Source organism: Condylura cristata, unplaced genomic scaffold, assembly GCF_000260355.1.
Source record: "Condylura cristata isolate star-nosed mole 26May11 unplaced genomic scaffold, ConCri1.0 scaffold00018, whole genome shotgun sequence".
NCBI lineage: Eukaryota > Metazoa > Chordata > Mammalia > Eulipotyphla > Talpidae > Condylura > Condylura cristata.
Window position 1 is genome coordinate 6,353,058 of NW_004567119.1, and position 18,512 is coordinate 6,371,569.

Genomic DNA, 18,512 nt, shown 5'->3' on the forward strand with positions numbered 1-18,512 from the left:
CTTTAACCCGCTGCGCCACCAGGGAGGGCCCTGCTTGACTTTTTAATGTGAAAATGAAACATGGAAAATGATTCCAAATGTGGAGACAGAAATTTCGGTTTTAAAATGGACGAGGCAAAGGACAGGGCAGGGTCTGTGTCAAGGGAGCAGCCACGCCTGCTCAGTGCTTCATGCCTGTGTGGGCTGACAGTCTTTCAGTAAGTGCTTTATTAGCTGTCGCTGATAAATGTGTCTAAGAATCTGTTCCCCAGGGCCCCCCCGTGTGGTGCAGGGGTTAGAGTCTCAGTGCTGTGAAGCTGTCCGCAGCCACTGTGACGGGCGTTCCATCCCGGCCAGGGAGCTGGCTCACAGGGCACAGCAGACCTCTCCTGTCTCCCGCTGCTCCCCTCAGCAGTTGCTCACTGGACAGAGACTGCAGGTCCTGGTGTGCAGTGAGCAAGGTAGTGGCCGTGTGCCGGGAGGTGGCCAGGCCAAGCCCTGCTGCACAAGCATGCGTGGCACAGAGCCAGTCACCCTGGAGGAAGGGGAATCTCTTTCTGATGCGCAAATATGTTCCTTCTAGCGGTCAGCAGTGCCCAGCTCACACATAAAGGAATCAACTCTGACTTTCTAGTAGGGCTCCTGTGGCTTCAGGAGCATAGAAGGATTGAGCAGCCATCTGACTGACTCAGCAGAACTAGATTGCAGCAGTTTGCAGATGGGTTTGTCTCAGAACAAGTCTAAATGTTTAACTTTTTACATCATTTTGATTTTTTTCCAAAGTAGAAGAAAAGATGTGTGTGGATCCTCCCATGATTAAGCAGTCTGCCTAGGGGAAGCCAGAGAGACTTAGCAGTGGGCTTGGAAACAACTCATTTGGGGGGCCACACCTTGCAGGCTCCCGATTTGGGGTGGGGGGTTTCTCTGGATTGCCACGTCATCCTGTCCTGTTTAATCTGCCTCCATTGTCAGGTTCCTGCTTGCCTGTTTCTTTTTCATTTTCCCATCTCGAGCTTTTTCCTTCTTGTTTATAAAACCGCTTTCTTCTCTCTTCTTCTTTTTTACAAGCTGTTTTTAGAGAGTGGTCCCTCTGTTACACAATTCCTGCTAGAAGGGTTCAGGCTCAGAAGACCAAGGAAAAGAAGTGATAAAAATTCCAGATGGATGAAACAAATAGACTGTGCCAATAGAATCACTATTCACAGCCTTCAGTGAATGTGCTGATTCTAAACTAATTTAGTGAAAGGTCTTTCACAAAAATTAAAAAGGAATTTAAAAACGTATGTGAAGACAAAGCCTGGGCATGTAATGATTCCGTAGTTAGTCCAGGTGAGTGAGAGCACGCTGAGATACGATCAGATGACGCCGTCACGTGAACGGGGTGTGATGTCCTAGTTCCCACCACGTTGGGCTTTTGAAACAACTTTGAGCTTGCTCTAAGCTTCGCTTTAGTCCGTTTTTAAAACATTACTTATTTTCCCCTCTACTAAAAGATGAATTTTCCACACAGACATTTCTCCAGGCTACAGCCTTTTGAAATAAGTATTTAGTCTTCGATAGCTAAACAGATAAGCAGTGTCTGAGAGTTGGTTCTTTTGTCCGATACTTTCAGAATCTTTTCGGCAGTAGCAGCCTCGACGGAGGAAGCAGCCCTATGATCAAGCCCAAAGGAGACAAGCAGGTGGAATACCTAGATCTCGATTTGGATTCCGGGAAATCCACGCCACCACGTAAGGTAAGAGAACTGCTTTCTCTAGCAGGTAGCTTGCGCTGTAAATCTGAAGAAGCCTATCTTCTTTGGAGGAGATGTTTGAGTACGTTTAACTTAAATTTAGTGAAGGCTACGATGTCAGCTACTTTGTCATCATGAATTAGAAGTCACAGAGGGCCTCACTGGTGGCCTCGTGGTTAAGTCTCAGCCGCAACACTTTGCTAAGGCCTGAGTTTGATCCCCGCCTGCCCCGGAGCTGACCCACATGGCTCAGCAGACCTCTCCTGACCCTCCCGCTGCTCCCCTCAGCAGTGTACTTCATCGATCTACTGTTCTGCTCCCCAGTCTGTCTCTGGTGAGTCCTCTCACCCCCTGCACCTCTGGCTTACACCCTTATTCTATGCAAAAATAAATAAATAAATATTTTCTTTAAAAAGGTTATGGAGGCTAATACACTTTTCTTTCCTGAGTGTGGAAGTGTTCTCTCTTGCCTGCTTTTTGACTGGTTGCCATTGCAAAGCGTCCTTCACAAATTCTAAAGTCAGTCACTCTCTTTACTCTTTTCCATGTGTTAGTTCAAATTATTCCCCTCTGACTTACATGCTTTTTTGGTCTAAAATTTCTGGTTTTTATTTTTGTTAAGCCCACAGGGGAGACAGTAGCAGCAGTCTACTTTTCCTCTATGGTGACGTCTTCCATTTTCCCACATGTTCAAAGTGCCTCTTTTTTACTCATTCCTTCTTGAATCTTGAACCTGCCTTCTGTAATCACTCTCCTTGCTCCTAAAATGCCTCCTTGGAAGTCCCTTTGTGCAGGTCCATTCCTGGTCAATGCAGTTTTTGTTGAACCAAAATGTCTTTATTTTGCCCTCAGTCTTGAAAAAGAATTTTGTTGAGTTAACAGTTCTTGTTGCACAATCATTTTCTCTCAACACATAGAAATCACTGTTCTGCTGGCGTCTGGCTTCTGTTGTTCAGGCCAACAGCATGGGTCAGTCTAAGTGCCTTTGTCTTTTCTGAGATCTTTTTTGGATCTTTGGTTTTCTGCAGGTCACTGTGCTGTGTCTACACAGCTAAACTTGGATTCTCTTTATATTCGCTGCTTTATTTTAGGTTTCATACTTTTCAACACTTCTGGAAAAGTCACAATCATCTCTCTAAATATGGCTTCTCTACCAATCTTGTAATTTCTCTTTGGGGGCTTCTAACTAGATACTGATGTGCTGTTCTCTGCCTTCCACACCTCTTCTCTTGCATATTTCTGTTTCATCATCTTTGTTCTTGGATAACTGCTTTAGCTCCATCGACATTCTCAACCCTTCTCAATCCTTCTGTTTAATTTGCATTTCAACTATTTTATTTTTCATTTCTAAAATGAAATTTTGTTTCTCATTTTTCAAATATGCCTGGCTGGTTTTAATCGCTTCTTCTTCCTTATTATTCCTTTTATCTAGTTTTTTTTTTTCTACTTTAAACATTACCTATATATAAAAAGTATTGTAGATGCACTAATTTCAGTACCTGAAGTCAGTGGAAGTCTGAATCTGTGTGATTGTTTGTGCTGACTCAGGTTTTTGAGTTCTTGTTTCCTTGTGTGTGTGTTTTTTTTAATTTTTGATTTATGCACACAAGAGTTGGAGTGTAGGCCAGAGAGGTGTGGGGTGGAGTGGGGTGATGTTTGAGAGGACTCATTAGAGACAGAATGGCAGAACAGAACAGGTGGATTGACTGCAATACACTGCTGAGGGGAATAGCAGGGAGACAGGACAGGCCTGCTGTGCCCTGTGAGTCAGCTCCCAGGCCGGGAGAGAACTCATGCGGCTGTGGCTGGCGTTAGCTTATTAGTGCTGAGACTTAACCCCTTGTACTAGCAAGGAGGCCCTTCCTTGTGGTTTTATACACTTTCACTGTGAATTCATTTTTCTGAGCATGTCTGTGGGACCCCCAGAACCAGCTCAGCTCCCCAGCTTAGCCGGACCATCTCAAGTTCTGCACGCCTTCCTTCCCAGGGCCCCCTCGTTGTGGTGCTGAGCTTGGCATTCATCAACACAGTGCTGTCTTTTCTTGTTTGTGACCTCACTCACCGTTTTCTTACTTCTCAAGGCCCCCACAATGCGTTGTGATGACATTTGTTTCCACCGCCCTAGCATTTAGTCGTATTTTAGGAGTAAGGAGGCCCGTCAGCACATGTAGTTTGCTGTGCTTTAAATACAGCATACATACTGCTTTTCACAAACACATGTCTCAGCTTTGAAAGTCAACACTGATCCACAGTTTCAGGAATTGAAAAATCTCAACTAGCGCTAAAGGTGAGAGAGAGAAGCAAGCCACAGAGTGTCCGGGTTTCTGCTGCCCGTGTTCCACATGATTTCATCTGTGATAGGAGCTTTAAAGAGAATTCTTACATGCAATCATTTTAAGTGCCAAAGAAAAACCCTTTATGATTAGGGCAGAGTCAGCGATGTAAAATTGAGGTAACGGTATGCTTTGTGATCCAGTCAATTTGCCAGGTATGCGCAGTGTGAGTGTGTGTATTTCAAGACTGACTTTCACTCAGGTGGGACTTTCTTTTCAGATGGGGCTTTAAGTTTCTTTTTCCCTGCACTCTTTAGCAAAAGAGCAGTGGTTCGGGCAGCAGCGTGGCTGACGAGCGTGTGGATTACGTGGTGGTGGACCAGCAGAAGACCTTGGCCCTGAAGAGCACCCGGGAGGCCTGGACGGACGGGAGGCAGTCCACAGAGACCGAGACCCCTGCCAAGAGCGTGAAATGAGAACCCTGCTCCGCTGGTCTTGAACAAAGCGAACTCGCTTGTCAAGGGGAATCCTGTGTGATGGAAGGTGGCTCCAGACATCTTCTCCAGGCAGGTCTTCGACTGAGGGGTGTGGACTGCCCAAGAAGTCTCTAGATGTCATCAAATAATGCGACCATCAATGGTGCTTTGTGGTATCTGAACAATTCATCACATGTAAATAACGTGGGAAAATACTATTGTGTGGCTCCCAGAGGAAGCGTTTGTCCCATAGTTAACACACTTGTAGTATTACTGTATTTATGCACTTTTTCATTTAAAACATTGGTTTTCTCAAATGTACCTAACATTGTTCCTTTGGGAGTTCTTGTTTTTCCTCACACTACTCCGTATAACAATACGAGTTAACTAAGCTACTTTTAGATTGGGAAGTTGCTCTTTAACCACAGCATAACACCAGTAAGAGAAGTAGATACTCAATGGACCCCTCCACCTGAGTGCCAGGTGGGGACCGCTAGCTTGGAAACTAGAGTGTGGTCGACTTCCACACTCTACGTTTAGTTTCCAATGGTAGAACTTTGTTCCATGTTGTCAGTGCAAGTGTTTTTGGTTCATTGAGTGAAGATTCTGCTGGCTTACACCTCAGAAGACACAATTATTTGATCGAGTAAGCCTGCAGTTGTCAGGCAGCGGTGATGTGCTCTCACCCTTGTTAAAATGTATTAAGCTTTACGTTTTGGGCAAAATGTAGATTATATAACCAATCAGGTACGTACCAGGCACTGATGTGCTAATAATACACTGATCAGGTTTAGGCAATGAGCTTTAGTTTGTTCTTGTTAGTCCTAATGTTGGTTTCCAGTTTGGAATTAATGAAACAGTTGACACTCACTGTTAGGTATAGCAACATACTGTGATTTTTTAATAAGACAGTAATTCAGATTTATTACTCTTAAGAATGAAATTCTATCTTTTGACACCATAGTGCCCTTTCTATGATTTTTTTTACCTTTACTTAATATTCTTCTTGGCCTTATATTTAAATCCCTATGCAATTAATATTTTATACCTGCATTAAAAAATACATGTTCTAGAAGTGATTCTTGTTTGTAGCACCTGTTGCTTTTCCAGTAAAAACAACTAAGAATTTTGTACTGTGATTTATAGTCACTGCCCCCATTTGAGAACTATTGGCACCTTGTTATAATGTGAAATCTTAATGTCTTGGTCCTCTCCCAGCCAGATTTCCAAAGCCACAAGAGGGACTATAGGATTATCTCTTACCTGTAACATGGTTCCGTGGCATGGACATCAAGACCATGAATTAGGGAGAGGCTACAGCTGTAGCTGTCTAGGCTTCACAATGCGATTTAGAAAGCAGGTTTGATTGGTGTGGTTTTTTTTTTTTTTTTTTTGGACGAGGTTACGATCTCTTATGTTGGTTTGAGACTTACAGATTTTGGAGGGGCCGTGGAAATAGGATACCCACAGGGTAAGGGTGACCCCTCTGTGCAGACCCTAACTATTGCCTAACCACACACAGGTGCCCTGATTTCTGGCCCTGGGCCTTAATGCTGTGCCTAATCGACATAACGGGTTGATCACCCCAAACCACAAACTAAAAATGTTCCTCATGAAATGATTTGTAGACTAGTAATATTTGATGCTTTTAAATGTTTGCTTCTTTTTAAACAAAAACTGAAACCCAGAAGTGAATTTTGAGGTGGATTTTTAAATAAAAAAAAATTGTTTGAGTTTGGTGTGTGCAAGCTGTTTTATAATCAAACCAAAAAATAAAATCTAAAAATCATTGAAATGTGCCTCAACTATCAAAACACACAGCACAGTTGACGTGCGAAGATCCTAAATTGTATTACCTGAAAAATGAAGTGTTTTGAGATTGGGAACACAGCAATAAATATGTTACTAATTGAAAGTGGAAATCTTGTTTTAAAATTGCCTATCAGGGCCCTCCCTGGTGGTAGAAGAGGTTAAAGCACAGCACTATGAAGCTACCTGCAGCCACAGCATGAGTTCCATCCCCGGCCAGGGAGGTGACCCACATGGCACAGCAGACCTCTCCTGTCTCCCTGCTGCTCCCCTCAGCCATGTACTTCATCAGTCTGCCTGCTCTGCTCCCCACTCTGTCTCTGATAGTCCTCTCATTCCCCGCACCTCTGGCCTGTACCTCAGTTTGTATGCATAAATAAATAAAGCCTTACAAAACATAAAATTGCCTATCAGAAGGCAATTATGAATTTTTTAGTGTAAATTCTCCTTAATTTTTTTTTAAGTTACTGCTTTTGAAGGCCCACAGAACTCTTAATTTGTAGCCATTTCCCCATTCTGTGGGTTGATGTAAAAATTGAGATGTTTTAGAAAACTAAATCATATTGAACATTGTATCAACAAATTAAAAGACAAGTTTCTTACATGCTGGTATTTTCCAGATGCTTTTGCACCAAAATCTTTTTTAAATGCAATTTTTTATAACCCCAATACATAAAGCCTGAGAGTATTTTTTATCAGAACAAATATGTTTTAAGTTTATATTCATGCTTCCTGGTCTTAGTCTCTGTTGCTAAGAATAAGATTTCTGAACATCACAATTGTGAAGTTGGGATTGTAGGTGACTGGCCGACTGCTATAGCCAATTTGTCTCTTCATCTTCTGCTGTTTCTGTACTGTCAAGAAAATTTTGACTCACACCAATACAAATACAAAGAATAGGTTTTAGATACACTACTCAGATTGTTTAATTAGAGATAGCTGAAGTTGTATCTCCCAAGTTTAAACAAAAACTAACTACCCTGGTAGTAGAAGCTAGCGGTCTAAGAATTATTACCTATGCTCTGTAACACGGTGCAATAGAGTAACATTAGAATGTGCATGTTTAAATTAAAATATTCACTTATGGAAACAAAAATTGTTTGAATACCCCTCATCACCTCCAAGAAGCTAAGTTCTGGCCTGGATAGATTGGAGACCACATCCCAGATCAGTTATGAATCAGAAGTCTAATTCTCCCATGTTTGATGTTCTTGATCTTTTGTTCCTTCTTTTGAAAGGTGTGAAATTCAATGCCAAAGCACAGTTCTGCTTTCAAAGATCAAATTTCAAACTTGAATAATTTAGGATGTTTAACCTTCTCAAAAGGTATCACTTTTAATGATCTATAAGAGAGGGTTTTTAATCTATATTCTACGTACATTTTATGTTTGTTCTTATCAATACTATATAAGCTACTCTGTGCATTTTAGAGAATCCCACAAAAGTACTATGAGGCTGTGTGTACATCTAGCCTTGTATTTAAGCATAAACCAAATGTGATTTGATATAGAAATACTACTAGCAGATTATGGGATAAGATGTAATTTCTTCTGAGCTTTTTATATTCGGTGGGGGTCACATTCTTTGTAATCAAATACATTTAAACTGGAAATTAGGCAACAGTGTTTTTCACTTTTTTCTACTTAATGGGAAGTTGTTTACTTTCTCTTTCAGCAAATAGACTTTTTATATTTTGTTAAGACGTTAGTGCAGACTATACCATAAACACTGGTTTTAATTCTTGGGTGTTCCAAAGATACTCATTGCACCTTTATTTGGCTAATTGAAAGTAGAGGTTTTAATGGTTTGAGAGATACAAAGCCTGGAATGTTTTAGAAATGATGGGATCACCTTAGGTCCTGTCTTCCACAGGTAAGCAGACAAGCCCTTGACAAGGACGATTCAGGTGACAAGTGGATACACAGATTCACCTCCTAGGATAAAAATGCTGTCAACAACTCTACTATGTGTCAATCTGTATATAATGTAAAATCCTGACAGTTGAACCGAAAACCGATCGCATGAAAGAACATGATAGATGTCAACCTGATAGGATGAAAACTATTGTCAGGTTGTTGAGATAATTATAGTTTTGGTCCAACTGAATCTGTTTATCTAGTCCTACAGCTCACAATCATTTAGTTTGTCTTCTCTTCCATTAACTTCTCTTTCTTCAGGTTCACTATAATGAGTTTCAGCACACTGCTAGGTCAGTAGATCAGCAACTTCCGTTCCCTTTATATAAAAAGACATGACAACCTGTAAGTTCTTACCCCCTCAGTTGATGGCTGTTAACCATCCCAAATTTCAACAGCAAAATCTTCTGTATAAGCTGATACCTCCCCTCTTGCACATCTTTTGTAAAGGTCCAGTTATATTTTTGGCTACCAAATAAAACTTTTCAAACAATTTGGCTTCAAGACCTTCAATAGTCCATTTGGATACTGAGCACATGGCATATAAAGGCATATATGTGTATATTTCCACCTCTTCCTTTAGCCTCTTGAGCTGAGTTTAAACCCCACCCTGGTGTTCACTTTGCTTCCCAGTCCTCTTACAGGGCCACTCACTTTCTGCAACTCAGATGTCGCTGCATCCTACAGTCACTCTAGCTAACAGGACTGGTCTCTGAGCCTGCCTGTCATTCCTTTGTCCAGGATCCCAAAGCAAAGTTTAAGTCAAAGGCCAGTAATTGAGGGCCTGAATGCAGTTTTCATGATCGTTACTTGGGAAGTAATGGAAAATTACAAAGGCCTTCTCAGCTCCAGCTAGCATAGTTTTCAAACCTCTCCAGTTCAAGTAAACCCAACCCCAAGCAGTTCTTTCTCAGCACAACATTTTGCAACTCTGGCCAGGAAATAAATTTGGAAACTTGAGGGGACCAGGAGAGGGAAGTTATCTTTATGATCATTCTCTCATTTGTCTTCTTGTCACCTTGTAAATGGTTACATTTCTGGGTATTTTCATTTGACTTGTTGGGGAGGGAAAAGTTTTCTGTAGTAGACTTTTGAATTATAGCATTGTTGGCAGAGTTACTGAGAATAACTTGGCAATTCCGGGCACCCCCGCTGGTACAGAGGGTGAAGTCTCAGTGCTGTCAAGCTATTGGCAGCCCCTGCAGCATGAGTTCAATTCCTGGCCAGGCAGGTGACCCACATGGCGCAGAGACCTCTCCTGTCTCTCCCACTGCTGCCCTCAGCAGTGGATTTCAACCCATCTATGTGTTCTGCTCCTCGCTGTGTCCGGTGAGTCCTCTCAACCCGCCAGCCTCTGGCCTGTACCCCAGTTCTTGTATGCATAAGTAAGTAAATCTTAGAAGGAATTCTGCCTCAAGACTGTCACAGATATAGTGCCTGAATTGCAGGCCTGCTCTACAAATTTCAAACTCACCACCTCCTGCCATTCTTTGCATGAGCCTAGGTGGGGCCCTCCCCGGTGGCATGACAGGGTAAATCCCAGCACTGTGAAGCTGTCCACAGCAGCCACTGCAGCATGAGTTCTGTCCCTAGCCAAGTTGCTGGCCACATGGTACAGCAGACCCCTCCTGTCTCTTCACTGCTCCCCTCAGCGGTGTATTTCAGCCCACCCACCTGTTTTGCTCCCCATTCTGTCTCTGGTGAATCCTCTCACCCCCTGCACCTCTGGCCTATACCCCAGATCTTTTATGCATACATATATCTTTTTTAAAAAATAAATAAACCTAGATGGATAAACAGACGATCCGTTGATAGATCCTATTCTGTTTGGAGAACTGTGATACACGTTGTTTGGAGAACTCTCGATATATCAATAGGTTAGTGTTCATTAATCTGAATGCCTCTTACAACATACGCACTTAGTAGATGAAGCTCTGGGTTCTGGGCCATTGGCCCTGGGTTAATGCAGTCTGTTTGGGGTGGGAGCGTGACCCTGAGTCCCACCAGTGGGCCTGTGGTGGTTTCCTGAATCCAGATTCCTGATAGTTTGTTCCTGTGCCTGGCGGTTCTGCAGCTTGGTTCTGAGACTCACTCCTAAAGTCCCTTTCCACCCACCAGATATTAAACAGACTTACTGCTTTGTGCTAAATTCCTTTGTGTTTAGAAGTGCTAGAATGGCTTAACTCTACTGAAAATTGAGACAGAGGCCAATTTTTCTGCTCCATGATTTCTGGGATATATTTTTCTTTTATCTTCATATTGTAAGTCTGCGTAAGTGAAGAACATTTGGGGAGAAAAACAAAAACAAACTATTACGTCCCTATCTTTGCTTGAAAGCGTGAAAATTACATTCTGCTTTTTTGCATTGACCAATGTCAAATATTCTCCCACCCGGTAAGCATCTGAACTGTCGTCTTTAAAGAAGGTATAATATTTTTACGGATCTTCAAGACAGCATAATATTTCTTCGAGTATTTTAAGAAACTCGTTGATTTTTGATGATACTTAGGGTTTTCCCCCTAAGATTGTTATTTGCAAGGGTCTTAGTTGTTTGTTATTTTGGTGGAGTGCGCCCTCTCGTGTACGGAGCTGAGTCTGCAGACAAGACAAGTCCTGACACGTGACTCCTGAATATTCTCCTGGAATTCAGCAGTAAAAGTTCCTGGAGGTCATACTTTCAGTTCCTCAGTCATGACCATGTCCCTTTTCTTTAAGTCACCACAGGAGAGGTCCCCACGGTCTTAGTGGTCTTATAGATGCGGTACTTTTGGTCTTCAAAAAATCCTCACATCCAAATTTTGTTTGGGTAGGAGTTGTCCCCCTTTTCTGTACAAACCAGCCACTTCCCTTTTCGTACATTCCCTATAAAGGGAATCATACAACATGCAGTCTATGCCACACAGACTGCTTAGGGGCGTGGGGGCAGGGAACCACGGAGCACCTCGGCGCCAGCCGCCTTCTGTGGGGCTGCATGGAGGCCCAGCCGTTTCCTTCAGCTTCAATTTGAGGAATATCAACTTAAGAAACAGAAAAAGTTGAATGCACAGTCCTTTTTTTAAAAAGTCCATTTTTTCTTTCTACAGGTGACAATAAGGCCCAGAACATTTGGGGAGAAAATGTTATGGGCATAAATCACAGTTTGGAAGCTGACAGAGAAAATAAAATGAATTAAACCATCTAGGTCCTCGCTGGTGGCTCAGGAGGTTAAAGCGCAGCACTATGAAGCTGTCCCAGACACTGCAGCACGAGTTCCATTCTCGGCCAGGGAGTGACCCACATGGCACAGCAGCAGACCTCTCCTGTCTCCCCCCTGCTCCCCTCAACAGTGTATTACAGTACATCTGCCTGTTCTGCTCCCCACTCTGTCTCTGGCACCCCCCACAACTCCAGCCTGTGCCTCATTTCTTGTATGCATAAATAAATAAATCTTTAAAAATAATTAAATCGTCTAATAACCATTAACCCAGAGGGTGGAGCCCTGAAATCCTAATCCCTCCAGGGGAGGAGTCTGAGGGAGTCACTGTTTTAAAAAAAAGCCAATGGTGAAAGTGGAGAAATCAGAGCTTCAGCAGGCTTGGCTGATCCCCCCAAATGTGGGCTGCAGCCCTCTCCCCTCCGAGGGACGCTGGGACGCTGCTGAGCCTCCCCCCTCCCACGTACACCCCAGAGTGCAGCCTCTCGATAAACCTAGGGAGTGGTGGATCGCCCCACCTTTCCCTGAGGCCCCACTGTGGCCCCTCAAAGTACTTTTCAAATATTATTGACCCCAAGGTATTTAATAACGAAGATGGGCTCATTCTGCTCATGGAGGGATGGTAGTCAAAACCTGCAACACTCCCAATCGCAGCTTGCATCTTTTTAAAAATGTATAATCTACTTAATAAGATGTTAGTCATCTTGGTGGTCCATTTATCACCCCAACAACCCTTTGATTTGGATAAAAGACGGAGACTTGAGTGCATCTGGTGATGCTAATTATGAGAAACTGTCTGGAGGAGAAAAAGGGAGTGAGGAAGGCCTGGTTGGACGAGTCCGGGAAATGGAGAGCCAGGGAAGGCTTCCGAGAAAGGCGGTTGGTTGCTGGCCCTGCCCTCTGTCCTCCCTTCTCCTGTCCTCCTTCTCCTTCCCGCTATTCTTCTCTCCTCTGCTCACTCTCCTTTCTCTGTCTGTCTTCTTCATCTTCTGCTGCTTCTCCTTCCCTTCTTAACTCCCCGCCCCCCACATCCCCCTCAAAACCTAATGGAACAGAGACAGATTTTATCTTAAATTTGAGCATGCGTCAAACCTTTGTTTCTCACGAGTATTTTTCATGTGATTTAATTATATCTGAGCAGATTCTATTCTTCGACACTGGTGAATGGTTGACTGTCGCCACAAACTGCTCCCTGCCCTCCAAGCTTTGGGTCACCTGGAGAGCCACTTCCAAACACCCCGAAGCAATCATTGCCTTTTCTCCTCTGCTCACCTATTTTTAGCACCATGTCTTCTGATAGTCTCCTTTCCAAGATTTTAAGTTATCATCCTAAAATAGGGTTTCTATTCTTGTGAATTCTATTTTCTCCCTTTTGTCTATAAATTGCAGCCAAATAATAGACCAGAGTGAATTTAAGTCGAATGCTAAGGACTTAAATTAGCAACTTCATTCACCTACTTCTTAGGTACATTTCTATTTTTCAAGAAATTTGTCCAACTTCAAATTTATTGGCAAAATGTTCATAATGTGCTTTCAATGTCTTTTTTTAATGCCAGTTGGCTCTGTGAGAAGTTTCTTTTATTCATCCTGATATGTTATGTGTGCTTTCTCTTTTCTGGATTGACCTTTCCAGGGCATTGCCAATTTTATTGGATTCTTTTCAAAGGACAAACTTTTTGTGCTGCTAATTTCTGTTGTATAGCTCATTCATGAACTTCTCAGGTTTCCTTCATCACATTCTTCCTTTTAGTTTATTTGCATTTAATTTGTTCTTCTTGTAACTTAGAGAACTGAAGCTTGGGTTATTGATTTTAGCTTTAGCTAGGTCCCATGGTTTTGAAATATATTTCCAATACCATTTAGCTAGATTAGATATTTTCTAGTGTTTATCTTTATTTCTTCACAATCATGCTAACATTTCCATTTGTGAAAGATTTATAATAAGTTTTATTATTTTTTTTATTTCTAAGTCCATTTTCTCTATGGTCAGGAGGTATATTCTGGTTTCAGTTATTTACAATTTGATGCCTCCTTTATTGCTGCATAGCATCTGATTTGCTAGCTGCTCTGGAATGGAATGAATATCTGGAAGTGTTAGGTGCGATTTTCTACATATGATAATTGGGAATATGTTTTAGCAGCTTGTTCTATCAGTTTGTACAAAAGGAGAGATTGTAGATTTCCTTCTTTTTTTTTTTTCTTTAAAGATTTATTTATGCGTACAGAACTGGGCTACAGGCCAGAGGTGCAAGCGGTGAGAGGATTCACCAGAGACGGAGTGAGGAGCAGAACAGGCAGACCAATGAAGTCCTCCGCTGCGGGGAGCAGCGGGCGGATCAGGAGAGGTCTGCCTCGCCATGTGGTCACTCCTGGCGGGGAATGGAACTCGTGCTGCAGTGGCTGCGGTCTCTCCGTAACGCTGCGCTTTAACTCGTTGCGCCACCAGGGGGGGCCCGAGCGTGCATTTCTCTGGGTCTCCTTGCAACTGTACTATTTTGTTCTGTATATTGAGGCTTTGTCACTAAGTACATAAACACTTAGAGCTGTTATATTTTTCTGGCAAACTGACCCTTTGATCACGATCAGTGGTCATTTTTATTTCTAGCAAATCATTGTGTAGCTGTATTTGCAAATATTTTATTAAGGATTTTTGCATCTACATTGATCAGCAGTGTTGAGCCACTACTCTTTTTTCTAAAGTGTCCTTGGTGTTGCGGTATATAAGAGGTATGATAGCTCTTATTCATCAGGTGAATTTGGAAGTGTAACCTCTTCTAGCTTCTAGAACTAGAAGAACTGTGTAGAATTGTGTACAAATATTTGACAGAATTCTCCAACGAAATTTTCTGGGCCTGGAAACTTCTTTTTCTTTTCTTTCTTTCTTTCTTTCTTTTTTTTTTTTTTTAAAGATTTAGTTATTTATGCATACAGAACTGGGGTATAGGCCAGAGGTGTGGGATGGTGAGAGGATTCACCAGAGACAGACTGGAAAGCAGAACAGGCAGATTGACGAACTACAATGCTGAAAATTGCTTTACCTGATAATGCTATAGCTGTCTGTTCTCTTTTGAATGTTTGAGGTGTGTCAATTTCTATCCTCCTGCTTTCAATCGTTTGTGCAAACGAGTCACGCCAAATTTGTTATCCATAGCTTTGGCTATATTTAATTCTTTTGAAAATATTTCAGGGGTGGTATTGTTAAAACTTCCCTTTGGATTACATTTGGATTCCCAGGAGTTTTTAATCTAGAAACTAGTTGATAAAGAATTATTTTTCAGAAGCAGGAAAGAAGTTCACAGAGAACTTGAGTTTTGGAGTTGTAAGTAGTAAGGGAAAGGCAACTTTATTTTTTTATTTTTAGTTATTCAATAGATCTGCCTGTTCTGCTTTCCAGTCTGTGCCTGGAAAAGCAACTTAAAATGTGGATCAGTGACCAAAGATGAGGGAATCAATTTAAATCTAACTTATGTTATTTATGACAAGCATAGTTAATTTTTTCTTTAATGAAATCCCTTTATATGTCACATAATTTATGTAGCATAATTCTGAAAAAGATCCACAGGTCCACAGATTTATTATAGCTGCCCATTCTAGATACTCACAAACTCAGTAATGCTTTATTGTTTTAATACAGTAACAAGACTTTATTTTCCCAGACTTTCAGAAAGTAAAATGATATGTCATGAACAAAGACACAACACTTCTCTTTTGTCCTTGATAAACATTGAATTCTTTCTTGTTATCATTCAAAGCCGAAGTGCTGAGAGTCCTGTCTCTTTGGTATCTTTGGGTTTCTGGCAACATCTCTTTGTTCCAGTCTTATCAGGATGACAAGCACATGCTGTGTAGAAAACTAAAACAGAGGGAACCTTGTGTAAACAATATAGATTTGCATATCTGAGATAGAACAGTAACATGGCTTTATACTGTAGCATTCTATTCCTGGGAACATGTTTATAGCACTATCCCTTCCAGTGTTTTCTTGACACTATCCCCCTTACCATCCTCCTTATTAAAAATCTATTCAGTTCCCCTTTCTTCAACTAGACACTGATGGCTTGTGACTATTCAGGATGAAAATCCCTAACATGTGAGCTCACAGCTGGCATAGTATTAGACTATCTACACACAAACTCTCGCTTCTTATGATATCGTTAGCAGAATATTATCCTGATGTAAAGTTGAGATAATATAGAGAGAAAAGTGATTTCAAAGTGAGATCACCTCATGAGCTAAACTGTGAACAGGCAGGAGGGGGCTGCCCAGGCAGGATGGGGCTGCCCATCTGCCTGTGGAAGCAGGTGACTATAACATGAGCTGGTAGGTTGCTGCCTGACATCTTGTTTGCACAGCCCATCCCATCAGCCTGGCCAAAGGTGCTATCTCTAGACTAAAGATTGTTCCACCAGGGTCCTGCATTGGCAGTTAGTATAACTCCTGACCAAGGATAACCAAGGTCTCAATTGCATGCTGAAATACCCACCACTGGGTGAAGACTTATGATGCCAACGTGTGACGCTGAAGTAGCACCAAACCCACCTGTGCACGCCCTGGTGTTGTCCAGCCTCCAACATGCTGCAATGCTTCTCCCCTGTCTCCCCTATGCATCCTAATGTTAGGCCCATCTCTTAAAAACCCTTTCCAACTTCCCTTTGGGAGCCAGGCTAGAAAGTTTCTTTTTCAGCAGAGACAGGCCTTTCTTGTGCTGGAGCATTAGTCCAATAAACTAGGTTGGAAAATGGCCTTCTGTCTTTTTGTTAAAATATTTCTCAAAGAAGGCAAAAAATGGCAAGTTCAGTAGCAAAAGAAGTGAGATAACTTGCTTATATTCACATAGCCACTAAGCTCTGGGAACTCAGTTAGGATTGCCTGACTGCCCAGTCTAGCCTCACGCTGCTATCAGTTCCAGAAGTAGCTGGTAGTTTCAGCTTGTTAGTTTTGAAAGAAAAGCAGGCCTTTGTGATTCCATGTTAGTACTAGTAGCTGCTTGACTAGCTTCTGCTTTTCCTGGAGTTGATTTGAGTTGGTTTTCCTTGAGCAAGATTCCATAGGCCCATATAAAAACTCAGCGTATAAACACACATTTTAAATGACAATTGCCTAATTTATTGGCAATTTTTAGAGGCGATTTTTACCAGCTGCTTTTCTTGCTATTTATTGCTTACCTTCAACTATTATCAGATTTAAGATCCTTAATATAATTTTATAATATCCAAACCAGGACCTATTGGAAGAGGGAGCTCTTCTACTTCCAAAATATAAACAAAAATGTCAGCCAATGTTGCCTTAATTTAAAAAAAGTGTTAATGGCAAAAAATGTATTGTAGGTTATATATTCAAAGGCACCCTTTTCCATTTGAAATTTAACATAAGCAATCAATTCAAAGTTAACACTCAAAGAGTGTTCTCTCCTTTCTTCAATAAACAGGAATGAGTAACAGAGGCCCTCCCTGGTGGCACAAATGGTTAGAGTGCAGCACTATGAAGCTATCAGCAGCAGGAGGCCAGGGAGGTGACCCCCATGGCATGGCAGATCTCTCTGTCCTGCCATCTCCCCTCAGCAGTATATTTCAGTCAGTCTGCCTGCTCTGCTCCTCACTCTGTGGTGAATCCCCTGCATCTCTGGCCTGTACCCCAGTTCTGTATGCATAAATAAATAAGTCTTTAAAAAGAAGAATGAATAATGGATATGGGAATTCAAAGATGAGTTAAGTCTGTGCTGAGTAGGTAACAACACCCTGTAGTCCACAGATTCGTTCTCGAATAGAATACAAAGTGTTTACATACTGCAGGTGGATGTCCAAGGCTCTTGGGCTCTGCTGGAGAGCCTCAGCAGGACGCAGAAGAATGTGTGCTGTTAACACTTCTTTTTGTTTTTAAAGATTTATTTACTTATACATACAGAACTGGGGTACAGCCCAGAGACGGGGGTGGGGTGGGGGGCAATGAGAAGATTCAGCAGAAACAAAGTGGGGAGCAGAAGAGGCAGATGGACTGAAATCCTCTGCTGAGGGGAACAGTGGGGAGACAGGAGAGGTCTGCTGTGCCCTGTGGGTCACCTCCCTGGCGGGGGATGGAACTGGTGCTGCAGTGGCTGCAGCTTCACAGAGCTGTGCTTTAACCCCTTGTGCCACCAGGGAGGGCCCTGTTAACACTTCTTCAAGAATGTCCACGTTTAATACTCTGCGGTGAGGAAAGGCTACAGACAAGCCACAGCACTTCTTTGCTGTTGATTGCTCGTGTTTCTGACAGGGCACAAAGCACAAAATGGGCTTTCTTTTGGGACACGTTCCGACGCAGGTGGTCTAACTGTGCCAAAAGAAGTAAGGGATCTTAACAAGTAACTGATGGAGCCAACATGGGAAGGTCAACGGCACAAGTTCACCCTAACGGGGCACTTCTTCCCAAACAAGAAGGCCACGCGGCTATGCGCGGAGGCGGCAGCAGCGTTAAAGCCAGCACAGGCCTCCATGATTCGGAGGCGGCGCAGATCCTGTTCCGGGAGTGCAGCCGACCCGGCCAGACCAAAAAGACCCGGCGGCGGACCTCGGGGACCGTTGGGACGCGCTTTAGGTGCGCTCGCGTCACGCCAGGAGCGGACGCACACACGTACGTCACCGAGCGCTCCCTCGAGGCCCCGCCCACTCCTGCTCTAGAGTCGGCAGGGGGCGGTACCGGGAGGAGGAGAGCCGCATGCGCACGCGCACTCGGAAGCCTGGGCATGAGCCAACTATCAATCTCGCGAGGGTTGAAAGTCGGTGGCGTAGATAGTTGTCCTGGATGCTGGCGAGCTAGAGGTTTCCCCGAGGAAGAGACGAGGCCGCGACGCCAGGTCTCCGCCGCGCTCGCTCCCGGGCCCCCCTTTTTCCTCGCCCGACCCTCCGCCCTCGGGTGCAGCCGCCCGCCTTTCCTGACCTCCGTGACCCGTGGCCCCGCCCCTCCCGCCGACGTGCTTCCCGCCGTGAGGTGAGGCGGGCGGAACCCGGAGCGCGGCGGAAGAGCCGACGAGCGAGCGGGTGGCTGCTGGGCCGGCGGGCCCCTCACCGCGGCGGGCGCCGGCAGGCGGGCGGAACCCGGAGCGAGACGCACGGGATGGCTCGGCTGGGCTGCTACTGCGCTGCCCCAGAGCCGGGC

General features: G+C 43.4%; 2 protein-coding genes across 4 annotated transcripts in view; both read left to right on the forward strand.

The window, feature by feature from the left end:
• GAB1 (GRB2-associated binding protein 1) overlaps positions 1-6,194 on the forward strand; it is a 93,583-nt gene extending 87,389 nt beyond the window's left edge. For all 3 annotated transcript variants that reach the window (XM_012726869.1, XM_004685299.2, XM_012726870.1), the window contains 2 exons: positions 1,592-1,714; positions 4,302-6,194. In XM_012726869.1, the coding sequence (XP_012582323.1) occupies positions 1,592-1,714; positions 4,302-4,460 (282 nt within the window). In that variant the 3' untranslated portion in view covers positions 4,461-6,194. The remainder of the gene's footprint in view (positions 1-1,591; positions 1,715-4,301) is intronic.
• An 11,611-nt stretch (positions 6,195-17,805) lies between these two features.
• Positions 17,806-18,512, forward strand: part of SMARCA5 (SWI/SNF related, matrix associated, actin dependent regulator of chromatin, subfamily a, member 5) — a 27,314-nt gene continuing 26,607 nt past the window's right edge. The window contains exon 1 of the mRNA XM_012726757.1: positions 17,806-17,951. Within this exon, the coding sequence (XP_012582211.1) occupies positions 17,806-17,951 (146 nt within the window). The remainder of the gene's footprint in view (positions 17,952-18,512) is intronic.